Raw genomic sequence first — 23,562 nt, forward strand, 5'->3', positions numbered from 1 at the left:
CACCCTCTAACATGGTGGTGAAAAGCCTTACGTCTCTCCTGTAAAACCGATTGTGATGGCTTGCACCCCACAAGACCAAGCTGGAAAGCTTTTCCTCAGTAACCAGTTTGTCAAATGCAATGGTCAGGAGGTACCAGCCAAGGAGACCTCTTGGCTGGAGAGGACAGGGCTGCAAGGCAAGGGAGGTGTGGTTGCTCTGATGGCCTTGCCTCCGGGCATGCTCCTGTGTAACTGATTCAGAAAGCAGCAGGAGGGCCAGTAATGTGGAAGTACAATATAACAAAAAAACCTGCAGAGTAGGGCTTGAAAACCTACATATTTAATTAAATGGGTTTGGAGGGTTTTCAGGTTTAACAGTGTAGGATAGCTTTCTACTTGCTGGGCAACTAGGCCTCGTCTCCATGTTAACATCATGAAGAAGCTCTAAAACAAAAGAAATTTTAGGCATATTTAATATACAGGTTGGAAGGTGTTTAATATTAGTAAGATTACCTATTTTTTTAATCAGTCTAGATCTCCAAAACGATTATGTTGTCTTTCTCTGCTCCCCTAACTTTTTTTTGCATGACTCATGGCAATTCGGGCTGAGATTTTAAGGTCAAAAGGTGAAGACAGTTGAAAACAAAAAAATAAAACGGGGAAAATATTCTAATGTACAAACAAATGCCCCCCTCCTTTTGACAACACTGTAATTGACACGCTTGAGCTGCAGAAAAGAGAAAGTGGCAGATTATTTTTGACAAAGGTATCTTTAACTGTGCACTTACAAACCCGCATTTGCACAAGAGCAAGTCTAGGTTTGCTGACCGCTGCTTTATGAAGCTGTTGTTCTGGAATGATATGAACAGGATGAGACCACCCTTCATATCCTGACTGGCAGGATTTTATGGTTGCTGTCAATCCAAAGGGATTTTTTTCAGGTGCCTTTGAAAGAACTCACATATGGAAATAGCTGCATTATAAATATACTCTGGCTGACTAGACTGCTAATTCATGGGATATAAAGATAAAAGGGTGATTGGTAATCTTTGTCTACTATTAGTGAATCTGTATGTTCCCATTGCCTTCTATTACTCATATTCCATTCATAGTCCGAAAAGTGCAAACCCCAAAATACTGAAACAATTTTTAAAAATTAATCCAAAGATGTTTAAATCTGCATCTTGCTTAGAAGAAAGGACTAATGTGCCATACTCATGGTGCTGGCTCTTGGAAATTATAATAAGTGCACCTGAGTCTGTGATTCTGTCTGCTTGTCTATCACACTGGGATATTCTTTTTTCTTTCAAGCATTTCATAAGAAAAGGACGGAAATGGCTCTGTAGCAGTGGTCTTGGAGTAGATCACCCTGAACACTTATGGTCCCCTGTAGGAAGCGGATGAGTGGTCTATGCACTAGGGTCCTGAAGAGTTAATCAGAAAAAAATTTAACTGGAAAAAGAGGAAACATTTTTAAAAAATACAAAATAAAAAAAGCTGAAGCATAAGAATATTTAATTTGCTACTTTGCCAACATCTGTCAAAAATGCATGCAAGTAATCACTTGCACTTACTCTCCTTAGTATGCATGATAAGATCTACACAAAAATTGGTTTTATGTGGAAGCCTAAAAATGAAGAACTAAAGCCCTGGAAAAATGAACCTGGAAGTATGTGATTGTAAGAAACTGAGGAAATGGGTCAAACTATCTGCAAGGTTATTAGACTCACATGGTGAGACCACTGGGGCAATGGACATGAAAAAGCACTACATTATCCAACAGAGTATGTGTAGTTGGATGGTTTCATGCTGCACAGGGGTTGGATCTGCTAATACAATTCAGGTAGAAGCACCACTGACCTCACTGCTGAAATCAGACATGTTAGTGGATGTTCATTAGTAAAATGGATGCAGCTATTTAAAACTTATTTGTCCCACAGCTGCATGTTACAGAAGAGTGACTGGAACAGGCTGCATGAGCATGCCTCATACCCTTCAGAATGAAATTATGGAGGTTTGCTTAACCTGGAGATAATATAATAAAAATGGACTAACTGCACTAGAGTGGGTGACACTTGCACAATCCTCTCTCATGATCCATTTTGCTGGTTGGCTGTGGAGTGGTTGCCTCCTGCAGAGTGATGGTAACAAGCATGTATGAGCTACTGTTATCCTAAGCAACCCTAAACATTTTTGTAGGAAATATTTCAGAGTAGCATTAGTTTTGCTGGTGTGTAGTCTCAACTGATAGCTCATGTGAAATCTGCCTCATAGAATCCTTTTAGAACTTGCAGTGTAGTTAACCCCAGTTTAATAAAAACTCTCATTAGGGGACAACTTTTAATTTTTTTCCCATAAGTAAGATCACATTTCTTTCTAAGCTCCCAGGCAGTGTTTGCATGTGCATTTATCAGACCTATACCATCTTGGACCTGTTTGGTCTTGGTGCTGCTTTCATAGACTTCCAAGATAGATTGTACTAAGCATAATCCTGTTTCAATTTTAGTGTAACTTTCTTCACAGCAAGACTTCACCATTGTTGTCAGTTTTCGTTATATTTATGTGGCTGGCTGGAGAGTTGATTCTTTCTCTTGTACAAATGCTTCATATACCGATTTTAAAAAATCATCTTGGCCCATGAAACAAATAAAAAAGATCAAGAGTTAGTGTTTCTAGAAAAGTCCTATAGCTTGTAGTAGAAAATGGCAAGGTCTGTAAAGAATTAAGGAGCTTGCAGAATTCCCTGGCAAGATATCACTCTATATTGATAGATATTTTTCTGGGTTTATATCTGCCACTTATCTTGCTAAACTGTAATTCTTTTAGAGACATTTCTGTGACATCTTGTCTGTCATCTTTATACTGTTCCCATCTCCGTTAATTTTATAATAGCTCTCGATAGGGTAGAAATAAATTTCTTGTTTTCACACAACTCCATCATTCTCATTTTACTGCACCCCATCTTTTAGTCGGCTAATTAGTGTCTTAGTCATAATTTATTCTTTAACCGTTTTCCATTCAGAACTGTAAGGGTACTTAGGTACTGAAAAATGTACAGTACAAACAGATAATCCCAGCTCCAAAAACATAAACCAAGATTCTCCACTGACATAAATTGACAGAGATCTGTTGAACAAAAATGCTCACACTGCAAGGGATTTTTCAATCCAGGAAGTAATTCACTGAAAGGGAATGGTGTCTGGCTCCATCCAAATTAAATCATTTATACGAGTGGACTGGATATACAGTATTTTTTCAGACAGGGTAAACAGAATGACAGGACACCAGAAGGCTTATTCACAAAGTAGCTGTTCTCTGTTCAGCTGTATTTTCACTACAGGCTGATCACTAGGGAAATTTATGCTGTATGATCTAACACACCATCATATCATATCTGGGAAAAGCATTAGTAGTGAGCCCTCTTTAGTGTTTCATCATTTACAAGTGCTGAAGTAACTGACACCCTGCATGTGTTTTTAGATCAGATTTTTGCATCATGAACCAGTGGGCAAACACAGTTAGCTGTATCACACTACACAAGCCATAGAGTGTACTACTGGGACAAATTTGGCAAGAGGTTGTGTATTCCGCCTTGTTACTTAAAGTAAGATTTTAATTTGTTGAAAGTCTAACACACTGCAACTTGAGAGTAACTTGCTTTTCTCAGAGATATCCCATATCATTTGTATCTAACTAGGGTTGGTTTTCCTTTTAATGATTCACCACTTTTTGTTATATCATCGATATTAATTTGGCTCTCTCCATGAAAATACTTTAGATACACTGGGCCTTTCACCATTTCACTACAGGCACAGAAAAGGTCCCCCAGAACATCTGAGAGGCCCTCTTTCTCTTCTACTTCATTTCTGCTTGTTTGAAGACATTAGTGAGCATAGCTCAGTTTTCAACAAAAATGAAAAGGAAATTTGTGAAAGGACTAAACATGTTTTTCGAAATTATATTTTTGTGACTGGCAAAGGGGAAACTTTGAGATTCACTGATACTGAATCACATGGGAATAAACTAAAAGTCACTGCCCAACATATCCTCCTCCTCCTCCTGTAGAAGTAGCTTGTAATCTTCATAGTGGTTGTTACCTGCAATCAAAACAGAAGGGAAAAAAAAGACAATAAGAAAACAGGAAAGCAAAAAAGGCTTAGTTCTGTTTCATTTAGCCTCTTACATGTATTTCTAGTGTTTGTATAAGCCTTCTTGCACTTTTTAAGGTATACACCTCTGAGAATTAGAAACTGAATCTCTATTTTCTTTATTACCTGAGTTATTTTATAGCTAGCATTCCAGTTGCTTTCTCTCTGTGCTCAAAAACAGCTTAAAATGTTCTCTGTGAAGTCTGATGATACCAATTCCATCAGGATCTCATTAAAACAAACAAATCCAAGAGTTTACTCATGACTTAAAAGTGATGCTTTTCATTAGAAAAAGAAACTCTGAGCCTCTGAGTTCAGAGTCTTCTGCTTATTCCTTAAGTTATAAAGGTATTCCTACTTTCTTAATTTCAATCTTATAACATGTCTGGTTGGGTTTTCCTCTCTTTTTACATGATGCAGATCTTTTAAACATCTTTAAGATAAGGATTACATCTTTCTTTTTTAGCTTGTCTGAGGCCAAGTTAACAAATACCATAATCATTCCAGGGCATTCTTTATGTCCTCCCTGCAGTCTGTAATAATAAAGTGATCTCTCTACCTCAGAGGACCTGGAAACTCTTCTGCCCTTGTCTTCTAACTAGTCCTTCATCACTGATTTAGACCTCCCTTTACAAGGACCACTCTTCAGTGCTGCTGAGTGAAGTATGACCTTGTCAGACCAGCCCCATGCATTTACTATATAAAATAGCTAGCATGCCAAGAACTCCAGATCCATTTCAATACAAAGTACAGCAGCTTCTGCAGTACATATTTATTTGCTTAAATTAATACAATATATCATACACGTTTTTACTATTGAGATAGAAAGCCAGAAATTAAAAATTCACAGATAGTTGGTCCATTTTTTGAGTTGGGGCTTTAAATAGGAACCCAGTGTTCTATGTGCAATAAATATACACCACATTATTTGCACAATCTGTTAGGAGTACAAAATGTTAGCTCTGTTACACCTTGTTCAGCTAAGCAGACATGACTTGTTTTCAAAACTGTTAATAATTATTAAAAACTTCTTGGAAAAGTATAGTACTTATATTATTTAACTGCACACTCATAACAGCAGAGTCCAGCAGCAGCATATGAAGAGAGAAATCAGAGAATAGCCAGTAGACCAACACAGAGTTGTGAAAAGGTAGGTGCAGTAGCATTACTTGGTCTTTCTGCTAACTTGTTTTATAGGACACAGCACAGGATAAACTCCTATTATAATATTATCATACAGTGTTTTACCCTTTGATCTACTGAACACAGAGCACTTGTCTTTGCCTTCACAGACTGGAGGCTGCCCAGCAGCCAGGAGAACTCAGGTTCACAAGGAGATGGCTGAGTCCCGGTGCCCAGAGTCAAAACAGCTTGTTCCAGGGTTACGTACACCTTCACTTTCTCAGTAAATGTGTTGTATTTCTTTACCCTCAAATTTTACTAACCCGACGTTTGGCTTTTCATCCACCCACTCTGTTCTGTACAGTCTTGCAGAATTCTCCCTGCTGCCCTTAATAGCAGAAAAGCCTCTAATTTAACAAATCACATGCCTTTACTTGCCCAGGCTCATAATATTGTGGCCAATTTACCTTTCCTCAGCATGGCTTCTTGAAGCATCTCAGTTTGTAAGAATTTGGAAAGCGTGTCAGTTATATGAGTTTGTGGCCACTCTTATTGCTCTGATGCTCTCCAAGAGGATGAAGTTTGGCTTCATATAATAATGCAGGGAAATGGTATGGATGTAATTTAATATAGAGGTGGTGGAGACTGGGCTTTAATTTCATGTGTTACCACAAGCTGAAAACCCAAATAGCAGAGAAGAGTCAGATAAATACTTTTTTTCCCACAACACAGCAAGAAGAAGGTAAATAGACTCAGATTAGGAAGGAGGAAAAAAAGAAAATGTGTCCACCAAGGTCCAGGACACAGGCAATGTCTCTACAGGACTTCTGAACCTCTATTCAAAGCAAAACAAGGAAGCTAATCCCTCGAAAATTAGAAATGGGAAATAACTTCATTATGAGACCAAATTTCTATAAAGCATTTTCAAAGCTATTAAAAAGCAAAGGCAGTTACTGTCTGTTCCCAAAACGGTGCCAATGTAAATAGCATGAAAATAACTTATGTTTGGAAAGCAAGGTGCTTCACAATGAAGGCTGTTATTTCACTTTTTATTTGTCCCTTGGGGCCTCTTTGTAACAAGTGTCTCAGACCCAGCTGCATTATGTTCTGCAGCAGGGAGGACTATCATCTCCTAATCTCTCTGCTTGGGTCACTTGGCACTGTCTCCTTATCTCAGTAATAGTTCTGTTTGCAATTCCTCTGACTGGTGACTTACAGCTTTAGATGAGTTCTTTACTATTCTAACATGAATTAGCCTTGGGTGTTTGTGAATTAGCTTGGTGTCACTATGTGACTGGGCACCGTCTCAAGGCCTCATTGTAATGGAATATTCTCCGCTTTCTAGGAAGAATGCAAGAAAGGGGATTCACATTATGAATTATTCCCAAATAGCATTGCCATTCTGGGGACTTCTACTCCCTTCCACCTGGCTGTATGTGGTTGGCAGTTGCCTTTGCTCCAATGAGAAGTGGGACTGTAGAAGTGGATAAATTGCAGTGACAGCGTGGTTGAAAGTGTTTGGGTTAACAATTCAGACAATCCAGAACTGTTTGCAGAGATTTCCTTTCCCAAGGACATGTCTGTCACTTTCCCTTATACGGCCTGTAAGGGAACTCTGGACTGCATTCTTCCAGTAGACATCTTTTTTGTGGTTATGATGTTATCTACTGGGAGATGAGCTCTGCTGAAAATGTCTCCTTTGCTCCATTTGCCTGGAGTGCTGTTGATATGTAATCATTTGTCTCTTTCTTGATAAGTATTGTCTAGCTGTCCCACAACACTCTCCAATACATAGACAACAGGGCTTTGCAATGGAAGGGCTGCATGCCTTTCTGATTTACCCACCACAGAAGTGAAGGGACTTGCTAAGTTCAACTCATCTGCATGATCACCATTTTAGGAATTGCAACCAGGTTCCTGATTTGTTGCTCATTCCTCTTATCATAGGAACTAATATGGCTGCAAAGGTGGAGTGGACAGATCATGAGTCATGCACAGCTGGAAACTATACCACCTTGAGGGAGACATTTCTAAGAGTCAGTAGCTCCCAGCTCTTGGCTGTATATGTTCTCAAATAGGAACTTTTGTCTGGCAGAGACAAGATATTGCCAAGAAGGTAACCGAAGGACTTGTTCCCATTTCTAAGAGACTATATCCTAGCCCATGCTGAATTTCTACCTGATCATTTATTTCCCCTCTCATCTAAGAAAGAATGCAGTTACACACATTACTCTGAAAATTTTCTGATTCTTCTTCTTGACCACAATGTCTTCCTTGAAAGAAAGATGGCTCCTTTTTCAACAGGATTTATCTTGCAGTAGAAGCAAGGAAGTTGATTATATGATAAAACAGTTCACCACTGAAAAAACGTGGCTATGTACCTCTGAAATATACCTCATTTTGAAAGACATCATTAATTCTAGGCCTAAAATGACCTACATTCCACTTCAATTTGGTATACTCTTTTTATTTGAAAAATTATGTATATCAGCTATAGAGTTAATTACATTTAGAAGAGTCACCCGTATGTTACAGCTTCTTTTACCAACAGCTATTTTTGATCTTCATTAAGAATCTTTATTATGCTGTGTTTGAGCCCTGAAAAATGAAACCGCCTTCTGCAACCTTGGACTACACAAACCCAGTTTTATATGATGAATAAGGGCTGCTGCCCTGTGAATGCTGATTAACTGGTAAGTGTGAGAATCATTAGTTCTGTAAGGTGAGTGGTTTCTTATTACGGTAGAGAGCTGAAGCTGCATGACTCTAGCCTTAGCAAGCCACAAGTATATGACTATATTCAATTATAACTTGCTATATATTGAGCATGATAGCAAGGTATTTCAAATCAAGAACTTGGCAGGTAAGTGAAGAAGGTAGTAATATTTGGAAAAGATGTACCCTATATATGGATTTTAAACTTTTGAGCTGGGATGTCAGAATGACATAGGACTAATTAAATGACTTATTAAATCTTTATTTCCTTATGAGCAATAGGATGGTGTGGGGCTGTTTGTCATCTATCTATCTTGAAGATGCAGGAATCAAGCACTGGTCAAAATATTCATGCAATTAATGGAATGTGCTTAATGGAATGTGCTTTTAGCATCTTTGTTATGAGCATACAATTGTATGGGAATCAGAGGATGAAATGTTGGGAATGACTCACTAAAAACAGTGTGAGTGGAATTGTTCTGAAAGGCCTGGAGCTTACTGTTCAAGTCACGTTGATAAGGGAAAATTTCTGATTCCGATAAGAGGAAATCCAAAACCAGTTTTCCTCTGTGAGCTACTGCTCACTCTGTAAGGGCTCTTTTTTGGTATACCTTCTAAAATAAAATCTGACGAGAGCTGTGCATTTCAAAATCATCCTAGCTAGATAAACTGAAGAGATAAACAGCAAAATTGCATCATTTTCTCAATTAAATTACTCATATTGCTTCATGTGTAATTACAGCAAGACTTGCAAATACTACACGATGTTGCTGCTTATTAGATGTATTGGTCTGAGCAGACAGTAGAACAAAATGTCAACATAGTCCATGCTATTTCACTTGAAGAATTGCCAAATACTCCCATACTGACTGAAACATAGCAAAGCATGAACATCCCTTATGCCAGAGGAAAAGCTTCTGTGACTGTAATAAATTCCAGTCCTTCCAAAGCCTTACAGAGCTGCCCTTCACTATCTCACAAGACATTAGTATTTCTTCTTAATTTGTTTCCTATTTCTCATTGTAAGTGGTTGAACTAACAGTCACATCAGTAAATGAAAGTATTTGGACTGTGTTAGTTCTGAGAGTGACAACACTTTCATGCACACCATGTCTAATAGCACTCTTGCTTATACTCTGAAATACTTAGTATTTTCAGATTTTTTTATGAGATGTTTAATTAGAAGTGTTCATATATATTTATTCAGATAATAAATCAAACACTAAAGTATGTTGCTTTCTGATAACTAGAAAATTGCATATAAGACTCTACCACCCCAGATAAAGGAAAATAAACTTCTGTACCCACCCCATTGCCTGCTTATACATCAAATGAATAAGTATAAAATTGTTATTGTTCAATATCTATTGCATTTCTTGGTGACCTTCGACTGCTTTATTCTTTCAATGTACATGTTTTACCTTAAATTATTTTTATTAATTTGGCTTGTTTATTTCTAAAGGCTACTACAAACTTCCAGGCTTTAGTAAATTACAGTTCATGTTAAAAACTATCTGGTTCCCATTTTTCAGCTGTTTTTAAATGTCCATTTTAAATGCCTATAAGCATTGTTTGTTTTTCCATTTTTCTTTCCAGCAATTCTTTCAAACTCTTGTTCCTGTGCTTGAAATAGAGGTAATCAGAGAGAGAGTGGCCAAGTCTGGCTTTTTCAAAAGATCTAAAGCCAAGGTGTTCTTTGTTGTTTGCAAGGTCTCTCTCTCCTTGGCTCTCCTGTTTGTCTGAATTTCCTATTCTCTTCTCCAGTCCTGCCTCACTTAGCACTTCTTCCTTCTCATTGCAGTAGGACTCTCTGAAGTCCTTCATCATGCACTCAGGTTTGCCAGACAGATCTTGAGCCACGTACAGCTTGTTGTCATCATAGCGGTATATGGCAGGGCTGTACCGCTCTGCCTCATAGCAGTTGTCTTCCTCTTCTTCCTGGCATGAGCTTCCCTTGGCACTCTCACCATCCGAATGAAATGAGATTCCCTTCCCTTGGCTTTTCTGGGAAAGATCAAAGGGCTCTTCCTGTTCCAAGCTTCTCAAGACATTTGTTTGGGACAGAGCAATTCTTCCTCTTCCAAAACCTTGTAGTGGTTTGAGGGGAGGAGAAAAGAACAATTTATATATAGGAAATTTTACTACATGATACATGGTTTAAAAACAAAATATGAGGCGGCCTTCTATTTCACACTTTACCTTTGTCTTCTACCCAGCTATCTCCAAGTACTTTACTGTTTACATCACATGGCATCTCCTTTGAGATGCTGTTAAAAGAAGTACTATTGTATACACTTCACAGCCAGGTCAGGACACACAAAACATTGTGATGTTTTGGTGAGGGAGCTAGGAATAAAAGTGAAGTGGCCTGGCGTCTTGTAAACTATTTTTGCTAGTGAATCTACCCACTTCCTCCTTCCTATTTTTTTTTTTTTTTTAGTGAAAACTTTGATCTAAACTGTCACAGGCCATAATCAAAGTCCCAGGTTTTGTACTTTTTTTTCCAGAGGAGTGGAAGAGATTAAAAACATGTTAATGTGTTTGTTCTATGGACACTCTGGTTCAAAGTTACTACTTTAAAAACGAAAAGACAATCAAGTCTCAGTGGTCTACAACCTCCACTCTCCTTAATTTTTCCGCTTTCACCCACTGAGAAGTCACTCATGCCACTGTAAAGTTCTATACACTAGATAGTGCTTCAGCTTGACGAAATCATTATAAACAAATTATGGTTTTGAGTGATGCAGTATAAGTCTGAGTTTAGTCCTGGATCTGGTTTGTCTTAACATATGTCAGAGTGTCTCCTCTGTTGCTGGAAATCCAGACGTTACCCAGGAGGCATCTGTGGACTCAAATACACTCTAAGCGTTTGTATGCACAGAAGAAGATTCAGACACTGCAGGCATAGTCCATCTTAAATAAAAAAATAGTGACAGTACTGCAGTGAGGATTTCACCCAATAGCAAATATCTACAAAAGCCACTATTTTACTTGCTTTGTTTTGTTTTTTTCCCCCTCAGTAATTGAATCCAGTTTCTACAGGATCTAGGCTGCCTCACTAGATACAGCTGCTACTTTGCAACAGGTTATATTTGTTAAAATGGTTCATGACCAGGTGGCAGCCGTTATGAATTGTCTTGTGACTGATAAGCCTCAAGGGCTGAAGAATCTCTGTACACTGTAAAGCTCTTAGGCTGTCTTCAATTACAAGTAATTGTGTAACTAGCATGGAGATTTACAGGAAAAAAGAGTCATTTATTTCATTACCTTTCAGGATATTTGTAAATTTTATGCTAAATGTCATTAGCGCATGTGTTTTACATATGTGCTAGGCCGTCCTAAAGCTTGAATTTGAGGAACACTAAGAAATCTTACCCATGAAAGAATTATTTATCCAGAAAGCCTTAATAAACAAAATATCTTGGATACCCAAACTCTCAAAACAATCCTCCCTAATTTCCCCCCTTCTTTAGACAGCATTGGCATGTGTGCACACGAGTCTGACTTTAGGAAGTGTATGTGCTAGGTGGGTGATAGGAAATGCTTTGCAGGATACCCTGGGTAGTAAAAAATCCATATACTTTGAGGTGGAGGAGGAGTGTCTTCTCCTTTTCACATGCTTCTTTGTAAACTGGGTCCTGAGCCTATGGCCTTCACCTAACATGAGCTATGTCAATGTGGTACAGAATAACCAAGGCTCCTGGACATGGAGCCATTCAGGCTTCCATTCCTATTCCAGATATGAATCCAGTAAGTAGTGAGCAAGACCCATGACATCCTCTAGATTTTTTGCTTCTGTCAGCTTTGAATGAATTTATGATTCATGATGTACCTCAAACATGAGAGAAAAACTATGAACTCCTAACCAAATGTGTCTGGGGAAAAATGCCTGCTTGTCCATGGCTGCTAGGCTGTGGTTTGTCAGCCTCTGCAAATCAAGCCCCTTGAAACTGTAACATTTATTCAAAAATAATGGAACTACACCTTCAGTTGGGGAGATCATGTCATGCAATCATTCCCCTGGCCAGCTACATGTGCCACAGCTTCACTACAGCTTAGCCTCCACCAGCTCACTCCCATCTGTGTCTTGTGGTACCCACTTGCTGGGAGAAGATCTGTGGTGCTGTGGATATTACATCTTCTTACAATGATGGATGGGGAGCCCTGGGCTTAAGTACAAGAATGTTTGGTACAGCTTGATAAATCCTCTGCTCTCACACTACTGCCCATATTCTCCCTAACACTTGATGACAGCAACTTTGTGTGCTAAAATTATTTCCTTTGTGCTCACAAATACTGTCTCACTTTGTCTCTATCTACTCCTCCATCTCAGTCTGTACCTCTGTGTCATCAGATACTAATCTGACAGGTCTCTGAGACAAGGGTGACTACCTTGGGGATCTCTCATCTGTAGCACTGGAGTAATACAGATGATAGTTAAAAACAACCTCCCAGGCTTATGGGATTCAATCTCTTCCAATAGTATTGGATCTATGGTACAAGATCATGGATCTGTGGTACAAAGCACGTTTGGGTTTACCAATATGCATCTTCAAATCTCTCAGAGAATAACCTTGCTGAAAAATATTACCTTGAGAATGAAATCCTCTTTCCATGACCCCATGTTTGACTTTCATGTGCCTGGTTAGGTTCCCCTTCAAGGTGAATTTGCTGGGACAGTAAAGGCACTTGAAAGGCTTACTGTCCGAGTGCAAGTGCATGTGTCCCATTAAATTGTGCATTCTGTTAAATTCCTTTCCACACAGCTGTAAAAACAGTAAAAATGAAGATTATTAGTTCAAAGGGGTACTTCCAAGGAGAACATCTTAAAAGGAAATACAATCTACTCTTCTCAACTTGAGCCCTGGTCGCTTCTGGCTGCAATTTGTTTTTCAAATATACAGGCAAAACTCCTACAGACAAGAATACGTGGTTGAGTCTGATCTCTCTAGAGCCTTCTGCACTGCTGCCATTTTTTAAATTTGGTGACTAGGACGCACAGTCAAGGACTCCCCAAAAGCAGGGAATGTTGTTATAAGGAGGGGAGAGGCTTAAGCGCGTAACCTGGAAGGCTCTTAACTTGAATGAAATTCGAAGTATAACTTTCTGCCCTAGTGAACCATTTCATTTGTAGTTTATAAATCTAGCCTTTAATCAAGAACAACACCAGGCAGAGATGGAGATACAAAATAAAACCATTGAAGGGTTTCCGTGAAACAGTCAAGCAGAATATCACTTCTCCTTAAGTGGAAATGAAATGGCTGCACATTTTGCTTAAAGCTAGAAAAAGCAATTCCTTTATTTCTTTGTTTCTTCCTCCCCCATTTTTCTCTGATCCTCTTATCTTCTGTTTACCAACTTCTGTGTTTCGGTGTCTCTGGTGAGTAAGCTGGAATTTAAACAGTCATGGGGCTGTAAGAATGACTCAGCTTTCCCTGAAGCCTGTTCCTGCCGGCTGAAGCCATTGATCGTGCAAGTTTCCCTTTGATGAAACAATAAGGGTTTTTTTTCGTTGTTGTTTATCTAGATGGGTCCTTTTGTAGTCTGGTCGCTTATAAATCAAATGTATTCTCAACACATGAGAGTTCGACATCACTATTACAAGCTTCTTGTCTTACTTGTCTTCTGATCTTTCATTATCACATTTATAATTTTATTCACATTCAAGTGGCTGTTTCCATCCTCTGCAAACTTCTGTGTTTGCTTTCTACTTCAGCTCATTTTTTTAACGGTTTTAGACAAATATTTTTTTATGATCTTTATTACTATATGAGCTAGAATCACCATTACTGAGTAACTGAGAATTCCATCAAGCAGTGTACTGATCTGGGAGAAAATTACTAAAAAGCAATTACTGAGATTTCACCAAATTTTTGGTCTAATGTGACTTCTGATTTAATTTATCTTTTTTACAGAAGGTCTGCTACAGTACTTTTTGATTCAAATTCACAAAGCCATGACCTGGAATATCTGGATGAAATGTAGATAATGGAATGATCCTTGGTGAAATTGTACTGTATCCTTTGCATTTTAAACCATCTCTTGAGGGAAAATGGAAGCAGTTCATTAACATAAAAATTTGCAGGGATATTGTTTTTAAACAAAAACTAGAGCTGAGTCAATGCTGCAAAAAGAAAGAGTCTGGAAATATTCACTCACTTTTAAAAAATTACTTGCTTCAGCTGCGTAAGTTCTATTCTGTCATTTGCTCTCTGTGGTTTTGCTAAAATGAACATTCTAGCAAATACATTTATCAGCAAAGCGTTCACCAAGACAGTGGGGGGGAGGGGGCAGGGGGGAAGCAACTGAAAATGAGCTATTAATTTGTAAGGGTAAGATATCTGATTCCAAGGGTCATCCATCCACTTAAGGACTGTCTTTTCTTTGCATTCAAAGAAAGCTAATATGCCGGATGACTTATATTCAGGGAAATGAATGCACCAGAAAACCACTCTGAAAGTGTTGAGAAGAAACGAGGAGGAGAAGAAGCACTGAAGAGCACAGAAAATTCGCAAGGAAGAACAGCAGCTGATTTTATCTTGACAGCTGCTGGAAAGACCTATGACATGTCAATATTTCTCTGGCTACAAGAATGCCAATAATAATACCTCTCTAATACCTCTTAGCAGAAGGCTTCTGGTTATCTGCTTGTATTGTGACTGACCTGTGTTCTCACCAGCTTTTGCTTTCTGATAACTAGGTCTTTAATTCCCTATCTAACCTGGTAATCAAGGAAAATCAGGTTGAACAGGTGAATGGCTAGAGTACTTCATGCAAATCTATATCTTTATAGGGTCTTGAGTATTAAAATGGGTATAGCAGGAGCATTTATTTTGTTTCTGTCAAGGCAATATTTATTTCTCTTTCTTCATAATGAAAAGACAGGGGACTTCATAAAGAATAGTTCCTTACAGCATAAGAGTTTTGTGTCTCTGAATAAAGGGGGTAGGTTTTCCATTTCCCAAAGTCATGCACAGTCTTAAAGATGTGTAATGTGTTCCTCTCCTGAAATCTCCTCTGGGGACATGAGGAAATGGTACTAGAGTAGAGAGGTGTGGCAGGAAAATGAAAGAAATTCAGATATGAAAATTGTTTTTCGGAGTGATGGCATTGTTTGGCACGGTCTCTGGGTAACCTATCCTTTTCAAAAGGCACAAGACAACTTTCAGATGAATGTCCATGGTCCAGAGGGTGAAAGGAGGAGGTTTGGGGCTCAAGTGCTGGAAGACAACAACTCAGAGCTAGCTGGAGTTCTAGCTACTGCTTAAAGAACAGCTTGAGTCTGCAGACCAAGCCAGGAAGGTGTACAAGATTTTCTTTCTCTGTGACAGGGCAAGTGTGTAAGCACTGATGAACAGAGTGTGAAAGATGACCCGGAGCCAGTTGCTTGGGATGGAGCTCCATCAGAACTCACCACAGAGGACCTTAGCATATGGGGCGATGTAAAGCTCATGCAAGAGATCTTGGGATAGCAGAAACAACATGGTTTATTTGTGGACCTTTTGTTAGGTTCAAGCCCTGAAGAAAAAACCTCAGCTGCAAGTCTGCTGAACACACTTTGTTGCACTGGCTGGTGAAATGGACTTCAGTGCAGTTTGCTAGAAAAGTTGAATTAGTTCAACACTAGATTTTGTCTTCCTAAGCCACCACAAGAAGTATCACCTTTCTAGATTGTCAAGTCTGTTTTGTTTCTTCCCAAAGTACTTACCTCTCACATTTTCTTTGGGTTTGACTCCTGATCTAAACCCATGATTTTAGATGGGAAAAAAGTGGAGTTCAGAACGTCTGCTGCAAAGTGTATTTGGCTGGGCTGGAGAAAACTTCATTGCATTCTTTATTGGAGGTCTGAAACATTGCTGACTTCAGCACTAAAAGCAACTGTAAGTTTCATAGAAGCTTCCTCTACAAATCAGAATTAGCACTATTGCACTAGTTGGTGCAACTACTTCAGAATTCTTCAGTGGTGTTTTTTTTTTTAAACAGAAATAAACAAGGCAGCACGTGCTCAGGCCTTTAAACACTACAGAGAAGTTCACTCTTCAGAGAAAAATCAAACACAGATCCAGACTGCAGCTGGATGAGGAAGCAGAAGGGACAACTATTTGCTACTCAGTCACTTCAGATAGTCTATGCTTAGCTGTGATTAGACATATAGGAAAGCCTCATGTTTTCTTTTGCTGTGAGAAAAAGGTAAAGAAAACCATTGCATGTGGTGAAGTAGAAAGGCTACTGCTGTGCTCTCTTTCCCTTGCATTCTTCTTCTTCTTTTTTTTTTTCCTTCATAAGAAGGGTGTTCCTTTCCTCAAAGAGAGAGGGAGAGGGAGAAAGACTGTAAACTGTCCAAAAGGACCGTGAGAAAACAGGAAGCTTTGAAAAGTACAAGAGAAAGCAAGATGAAATCTATTTGCAGGCGGTTCCCCGGGGACATGTGAGCCATTGTTAAGCAGGCTGTTCATACAGCTATATCCTTCCTTCTGCTGAGGAGGAGCTTGGTGCCAAAAGGCTGCTATCTGGTCATTGCCTTAACCCTCTGAATACCAGCCAGAAATACTTGCTCGAGTCTTTCAAGGGCTCTGCCAGAGAGGCAAGGGATGTTCCTAACACCAAAGAGCAATTCCTGATTCTCCCTTTGCATATTGTTACAATCTCCACTCCTTTTAGGGGCACTGATGTTGATTCATGCCCCTTCAGACACAGGAGAAACTGGTTCACTGTGCTTACTTGTTTCTCTCCTCCTAGGAACATTGGGTGGGGACAGAGAAGTAAAAAAAATAAGAAAAACAGGTGTTCCTGTAGGGCTTTTGTTACTGGCTGGAAAATGTACTGGTGGTACTCCAGTTCCCAGTTCAAACTATTGCTACCTCCAAGTTTTAATAGTCTGTCATCATCAAACCCTAACCTGAACACAAACTTCCAGCTAATCTGCACATACCTAAAAAATATTGTGGGTCCAGATACTGCATCCAGAACAGCTGATTAAACAATTGAGTTTCTTTTCTGAAATTTGAGCAGTCAGGGGAGGACTTTGGCCAAATGGGAACAAAAAGACCTGTTCACAGATGTTCTCAAAGAATTAAAGTCTCCAGCAGACTTGACATGGAACTACCCAAGCATTTCAGTCACAGAAATTATTTTATCAATATAGAATAACATAAATCCTAGTATACAAAATAACATTTTAATAGGACATAAATTAAAATGAAACAAAAAACTACAGAAAGACTTTGCTGTTGTTTTTTCAAAGTGAAATGCTTCAAAGTTATCAAAGCAAAATGAGGATGTAAAAAAGATTCATTTTGACATTTTCAAATTAAAATTATCACTGAATGCCATATTTTCCTATGACATTTTGAAGTTCTACATTTTTCAAGAGAAAATAATTCCATTTAAAATTTTTCATCTAGTTCTGCTTCTCAGTGAAATATTCCTTTTAAGAAAATATTTAATTCCATAAAGATGTTACATGAAAGAGCTCTAGAAATTGCTTCCAGATCAATCTGCAGTTACTTAGGCATAAACTGGGTAATATGCTCCACTCTGTATTTATAGCCCTCTTAGAGCAGATCAAAGTGGGAATAAAACCTACAGCCTTTGACTTCACAAGGTATGACTACAGTAATGAACCAGATAGGCAGCAAAAGAAACAGATGTAGTGTCCAATACTGAGTAAGAACATAAACATGAATAATTCATAAGGAAGATATGAGATGAGCATGGTCAAGAAAGCCAAAGCCTCAAAGGTTTACAGGGAGGGAGGAGAAGAGGGGGTGGGAAGGGAATGTCATCCTCCAACGTGCTGGATGGAGGCAGCAAACTGGAATTCGCACAGGATGCTAAAAAGGCCAGATGGTCTCAGAGGCTGTTTTGTTAGGATACTGATGTCCTGCCCTGAATTTCAGTCTGGTAGTTGTACTTGGCCTATTCAAATCCCTTCTGCAGTTGTATTTTGCTGTGACTTTCTTTGAGTCTTTCCCTGAACTGTCACATAGCATCACTGTGTGAAGTCATGGCTGCTGCTTTTCCATGGTCCGTGTGGTGTGCACGACTTGATCTATGGTTTTAGTCAGTGTTTTAAGCTATTAAGCACTTAGACTTCTGTTTGGATGGCTGTACTAAGCGATTGTCAGGTATGTTTATTGTCCTCAAGCTGCCATGGCACTTAAATGCTCATGAAGAAGAAAAAAATATTTGAGGATGAAAGTTACTGATATTGAAGGGGAAGGGAGTAAACCACAGATATTTACCTCCATTATTTTGTGCTATGTAAGCAGAACCTGGATAAAGAAAGAAAACCAGGCTGGTTTATGCTAATTTAAATGCAACTGCAGTACGTGTTAACAAATCTTCTTTTCCTAATTCTACCATATCACAAGATGATGATATCACAGAAATATCCAGCAGGTTAATGCCTCTGTCACCAGATGCACTTACCTTGCATTTAAAGGGTTTGACATCAGAGTGAACAATCATGTGGGCCTTGAGAGTCTGCTTTTGCACAAAGCTCTTGAAGCACAAATGGCATTGATAGGCTCTGATGTTGGTGTGGATCAGGACATGTCGCTTCATGTTAGCCAGCAGAGTAAATTCCCTGCCACAAATTCCACATTTGTGCTCTTTCACACCCTGTAAGAAAAGAAAAAAAATCAGAAAATTCTGTAGATGGAAAATTTTCTAGATCATTTCATCTTCAGTACAGCAATATATGAATTATTCATTCTTCATTAGCAAAGCAGGTAATAAATTATTTCACTTTTAACATCATTTGCTCAAGTAATACATACTTATGTATTTTTTTCCTGACAAATTCTTACAAGAATCTGAGAAGCAGGGAAGGAAAACAAAATAAAAGCTTAATGAAATAATGAGTTTTGTTTCCAGCAGTAAGTTTACAAATCAATGAGACGTAGTCAGCAGCAGAGCTTCTCTGTCCTACTCTGCTGTTTAAGTAAAGTATTGGTCAAATGTGTACACTTTTCAAACCAAGAATAAAAGCTAACCAGGTAAGACAGTAAAGGAGTGCTTGCTTTTGATAATTGAATTTCATTGGTTTCTAAAAAAGGCATAGCCCTGTTTTGGAGAAAGCTATAGAAAATAATCTAAAGTAACTGAGAACTAGTCAAGCAATGTCACCAAATAAGGATATACATGTTACACTCAATGTAGAGAAAAAACTGTTCACTCTTAGTGGGACTTGCACTAAGCCTAATGGATTGGTCTCATTTTATCTGGTGTTTACAGAGCATTTCTAGCACCTTTTATGCCATCCAGTGAATTTACTAATGCATAATTCAATATTCTTGCTCACACCCATGTGGTCTATCTGCCAGCTCCTCAAAAAGTCATTTAGATGCTGTGAACATCAATGAATTTACCACTAAACACTTTAAGAGTTAGAGAATAACTTGCTGAAGGTAATGAGGATTTACTAGTGAAGTGCTGAGAGGAATTACTCCTCCTGCGGGCCCCCATTACAAAGAAGACTTGAAACAATCTCTACTTTCGTGCCAGCCAGTGGTATTCACAGTTAATTGCAAAGCTAAAACTGTGAACACCAGCAGTGGCTTTAAGTGTCTGCCTATCTGATGTGAGATTGCATTTGGTCACCTAACTACTGTTAATTATGTTCACAGCTGAATCCACCTGCAGCTGCAGACAAAGAAGCAGAAGCTCTTTAAAGGCTCAGGGGCATTGCGTTTCCGGTGACAAAAACCTTTCAAGCCTTAAATTAGTAGAATTTTGCATGGTAAATCCAAAGACCAGGGAATCTCCAAAAAGAGCAGAAATTACAAACATGTAGTAGGGAAGAAAAAGCAAATGTGGAAGTAGAGGTTGTTGGTTTTTAAAAGACAATGTGTCTATAAGACTGAAAGGCTGCAGCTGTCCGCATTTTTAATGTTTTTCATATAAAAGCCAAAATTCAAGTTTTAGAGGAAAAATATGCAAAGCTGGAAGCAAATTTTTATAAAATCTGTGGGGTTTTGACTTGTCTTAACAACATTTTTGTAAAGGTGGATAAGCCAATTTCAGACATTCTTGAAAGGAACAGTTACATTTTTCCTATTTTTGAAAGCGATCTTTCTGGATGTGTTCCAAAGCCCGCACCTAGCCTAAACTGACTCTGCTGTCATTGCTGTCAGCAGTGGCAAGACTGCCACTTCATAAAAATTGGCTGGGATTATGGTCCTGCTTGTCCACTTTTATTAGCTGGCATTCTGGATAACTAAAACGCAAAGGGGAATTTTTCTTACGTTGTTTTTTTCCCTAAATGTCTCATTATAATGACTCTTCAAAATCTGATGAGTAATAATACACTTTCTTTTGCTGCATACATAGTCTACTGCAAATCCACCTACTTCCCAGTTAAGGGAGCAAAGCAATAGAACTGGTTTTCAGTAGCAAATTTCTATTAAAATTTCAGGGAGGTTATACAGCTCTACAAAATTGTTATGTTACAGAAGGTCATTCTGAAGATAAAACACAGAAACGGAGAGATGTGAATACAGTTTTGGGAAGTAATAGCGGTGGCTTAATTGAACTCCTGTTTATAGTGAAGTGGGTTTTGTGTGTACTTTCTTAAGACTAACAGACATGTCTAGCTTCTACTATTGCCAGTGCTGCTGGGGCTTCTGCTCTGCATAGAACTCTCCAGCTGGCAAAGGACCAGTGTGACACACTACAGACCGATTACCTTCTCTCTGAGGAGGTGCATACGTGTATCTTTAGTAGCCTGTAATTCCTGTGCTACCTTCCGATGCAAGGTGAAAGCGCAACCCGTGCTGGCTTACCTTGTGAGTTAGGGAGTGTTGTTTGAGATGGTGGGGCTGCACAAACTCCATGCCGCATTCAGTGCAGATGTATGGGCGGATGTCTTTGTGCTTCATCATGTGGTTTTGCAGCTGACTCGGGTACTGGAAGGTCTTATCACATTCAGTGCAATTGTACTGTATAGGGCCACGGTGGGTTGTTAAGTGTCTCTTCAGCTGGGCCAAGGTTGGGAAGTCCAGACCACACTCCACACAAATGTTCTCTCGGCCACTCTCGTGCTTTGACTCGTGTGCTTTCAGCTCGCTGGGGTAGGCAAAGCCTCTGCCACAGATCCTGCAGTTGTAAGGCTTGATGTCACTGTGTTGCATCATGTGTCTTTTAAGGTGACTAGTTTGAGTGAAAGCCTTGTGGCACACCTGGCACTTATGTGGCCGAGTGCCCTGGTGTGTCAACATATGTGTGTGCAAGTGGCTCAGCTGCTTGAAAAGCTTGCCACATCGGGTGCAAGCATGTGGCTTAATGCCACTGTGCCCCAAGATATGGGTGACCAAATTGTACTTGGATGTATAGGACTTCTCACACATGGGACATTGCCAGCGTTTCTGTTCACCCCCCACGTCAACATAGTAACTGTCATCTATCTGAAGGTTGACATCTACTCTTTCCACTTTCTGTTTATTTTCACCACTTTCTCTTACTTCAGCCCTCCTGAAGGGTGGCTCTGGAGGTCTTTTCATTTGAAAGGCGTTCCTGAAATGAAAGTTGGGTGGCACAATAAAAGGAAACATTAAGCCAGAGTGGACTTTAGGATAATAAGGGTAAGGAGCCTGCATGAATGCTGGGCTACTGGGCCATGCCATGTTAGGCTTTGCTGGTTCTTGCTTAATGGGCTTGGCTCCAAAGTGCTCCAGAGTTCTGTAGAACTGAAAACCAAAGTTGCAGAGGTCAATCATCTGGGAACTGTACTTGGTCTGTGCTGGCTGTTGGAACACCAAGGGGAGACTGGAAGAGCCTATGTCATTGTGATCTTCAGGTCTGCCTGGTGGTGATGAGGAGCCCTCTAGGGTGACAGAAGGAGGCATTTTTGTTGGCATGCTCTTGCGTTTCCGAGACCCTCCTTCCAAGGACCCCTGGAATGTTTCCATGTCTCCCAGGGAAGGAGGGCCATAGCGGAAATGTGAGAGGTGAGGTCTGAATTCTTCACCAAATGGAGTAGTTCTGTGTGGCTTTGTAACAGGGCTCAGTGGCTGCAGGCAGCGGGAGAAGGGAGAGGCTTGGGTACTGTCCGCATTAAAACTCGTTTCTTCGTTCTTCATCATATTTGATTTTTTCTGTGTTGCCCAAATTCCTTAAAACAAACAAAAATTCAAATCTCTTTATTTCTTCCTGTTCTCCTGGGTTTAACAGTTTATTGCCTATGTTATTGTTTTGGAGGTTGTTGGGTTTTTTAAATAAATGCAACTAAGGATGTCTTAGGCCCACATAAGACAAAAGCCTTTTAAAGCAGAATTAAATTGGTTAGTGAAGAACAAAGAAGCTTTGGTCTTCCTGTGGTAGAATTGATGGTTTAAATCAAGTTTGACCCATACAACATCTTTGCAACATAAACATGCTGTACCATGACACACTGCTTTGCAGCTGAATCTGTATAGCAATGTTTCTGCTTAATGTAATTCAGCCGGGCTATTTGTGGGCAAAATCCTGTCCTTGGCTGTGCATGCACAGGCTCTAGAAATTGGCGGTGCATCTAAAGGATATGGCAATACAAACAATAATGTGCACATTTATTATGGTTGTGACATGAAAAGCCAAAGCCAAAAAATGTTAAACTTCTTTGTATCATTAACATGTGCTGCTGTGAGAGAAAACAATGGCCAAGTGATCTAAGGACACTGTGTACCATCAGGTTTTGTGCCGTGTTTCCTGGCTTCTCTCACTTTGTATTGTAATAAGAAGGCGGAGATTAATTTATTTTCTTTGTTTTAATCCCAGAGATATTTACCTGGCAGATTTGGGGGAAGAAAGACCTTTGACAATTCTCCAAACTACATTCAGTTTTATAGACTTAATCTAGGGGGGGTTTCTTTCTAAATAGGAGGGCAAAATCTCCACTATAAAACTAAATATAGAATTAATGTCAGCAAACCCCCAGGTCTCCAGAGTAATTGACACCTAAGAATGCTCTGAGCATTTCCAGTGGTACAGTGTGACAAGGCAGATTAATAATTTTCTTCTGGCAAAATTTTATGTTCCACTATCATACAGGGAGCTTCCTCTGAATTTGGGGTTCAAGTAAAGTATTGATTATGAATTTTGGTTCATCTTAAATAAGGCTGCTACCTTTTGCCTTGGCTCTGTAAAATCATAGAATATTAGAATCATAGAACCATTTAGGTTGGAAAAGACCTTTAAGATCCTCAAGTCCAACCGCTAACCTAGCACTGCCAAGTCCACCGCTAAACCATGTCCCTAAGCTCCACATCTACATGTCTTTTAAATACCTCCAGGGATGGTGGCACAACCACTTCCCTGAGCAGCCTGTTCCAACGCTTGACAATCCGTTCCATGGAGAAATTTTTCCTAATACCCAAACTAAGCCTCCCCTGGTGCAACTTCAGGCCATTTCGTCTTGTCCTATCACTTGTTACTTGGGAGAAGAGACCAACACCCACCTTGTTACAACCTCCTTTCAGGTAGCTGTAGAGAGCGATAAGGTGTCCCCTCAGCCTCCTTTTCTCCAGGCTAAACAGCCCCAGTTCCCTCAGCCACTCCTCATAGGACTTGTTCTCTAAACCCTTCACCAGCTTTGTTGCCCTTCTCTGGACACGCTCCA

General features: G+C 39.4%; 1 protein-coding gene across 2 annotated transcripts in view; it reads right to left on the reverse strand.

Moving 5' to 3' along the window:
- Positions 1-6,122: 6,122 nt before the first annotated feature.
- The window catches only part of ZNF366 (zinc finger protein 366), a 36,669-nt gene continuing 19,229 nt past the window's right edge, over positions 6,123-23,562 (reverse strand). For both annotated transcript variants that reach the window (XM_041121041.1, XM_041121042.1), the window contains 4 exons: positions 20,750-22,077; positions 18,396-18,587; positions 12,556-12,730; positions 6,123-10,051 (listed from right to left, as the gene is read on the reverse strand). In XM_041121041.1, the coding sequence (XP_040976975.1) occupies positions 9,516-10,051; positions 12,556-12,730; positions 18,396-18,587; positions 20,750-22,077 (2,231 nt within the window). In that variant the 3' untranslated portion in view covers positions 6,123-9,515. The remainder of the gene's footprint in view (positions 10,052-12,555; positions 12,731-18,395; positions 18,588-20,749; positions 22,078-23,562) is intronic.

This window comes from Aquila chrysaetos, chromosome Z (genome assembly GCF_900496995.4).
Source record: "Aquila chrysaetos chrysaetos chromosome Z, bAquChr1.4, whole genome shotgun sequence".
Lineage (NCBI taxonomy): Eukaryota > Metazoa > Chordata > Aves > Accipitriformes > Accipitridae > Aquila > Aquila chrysaetos.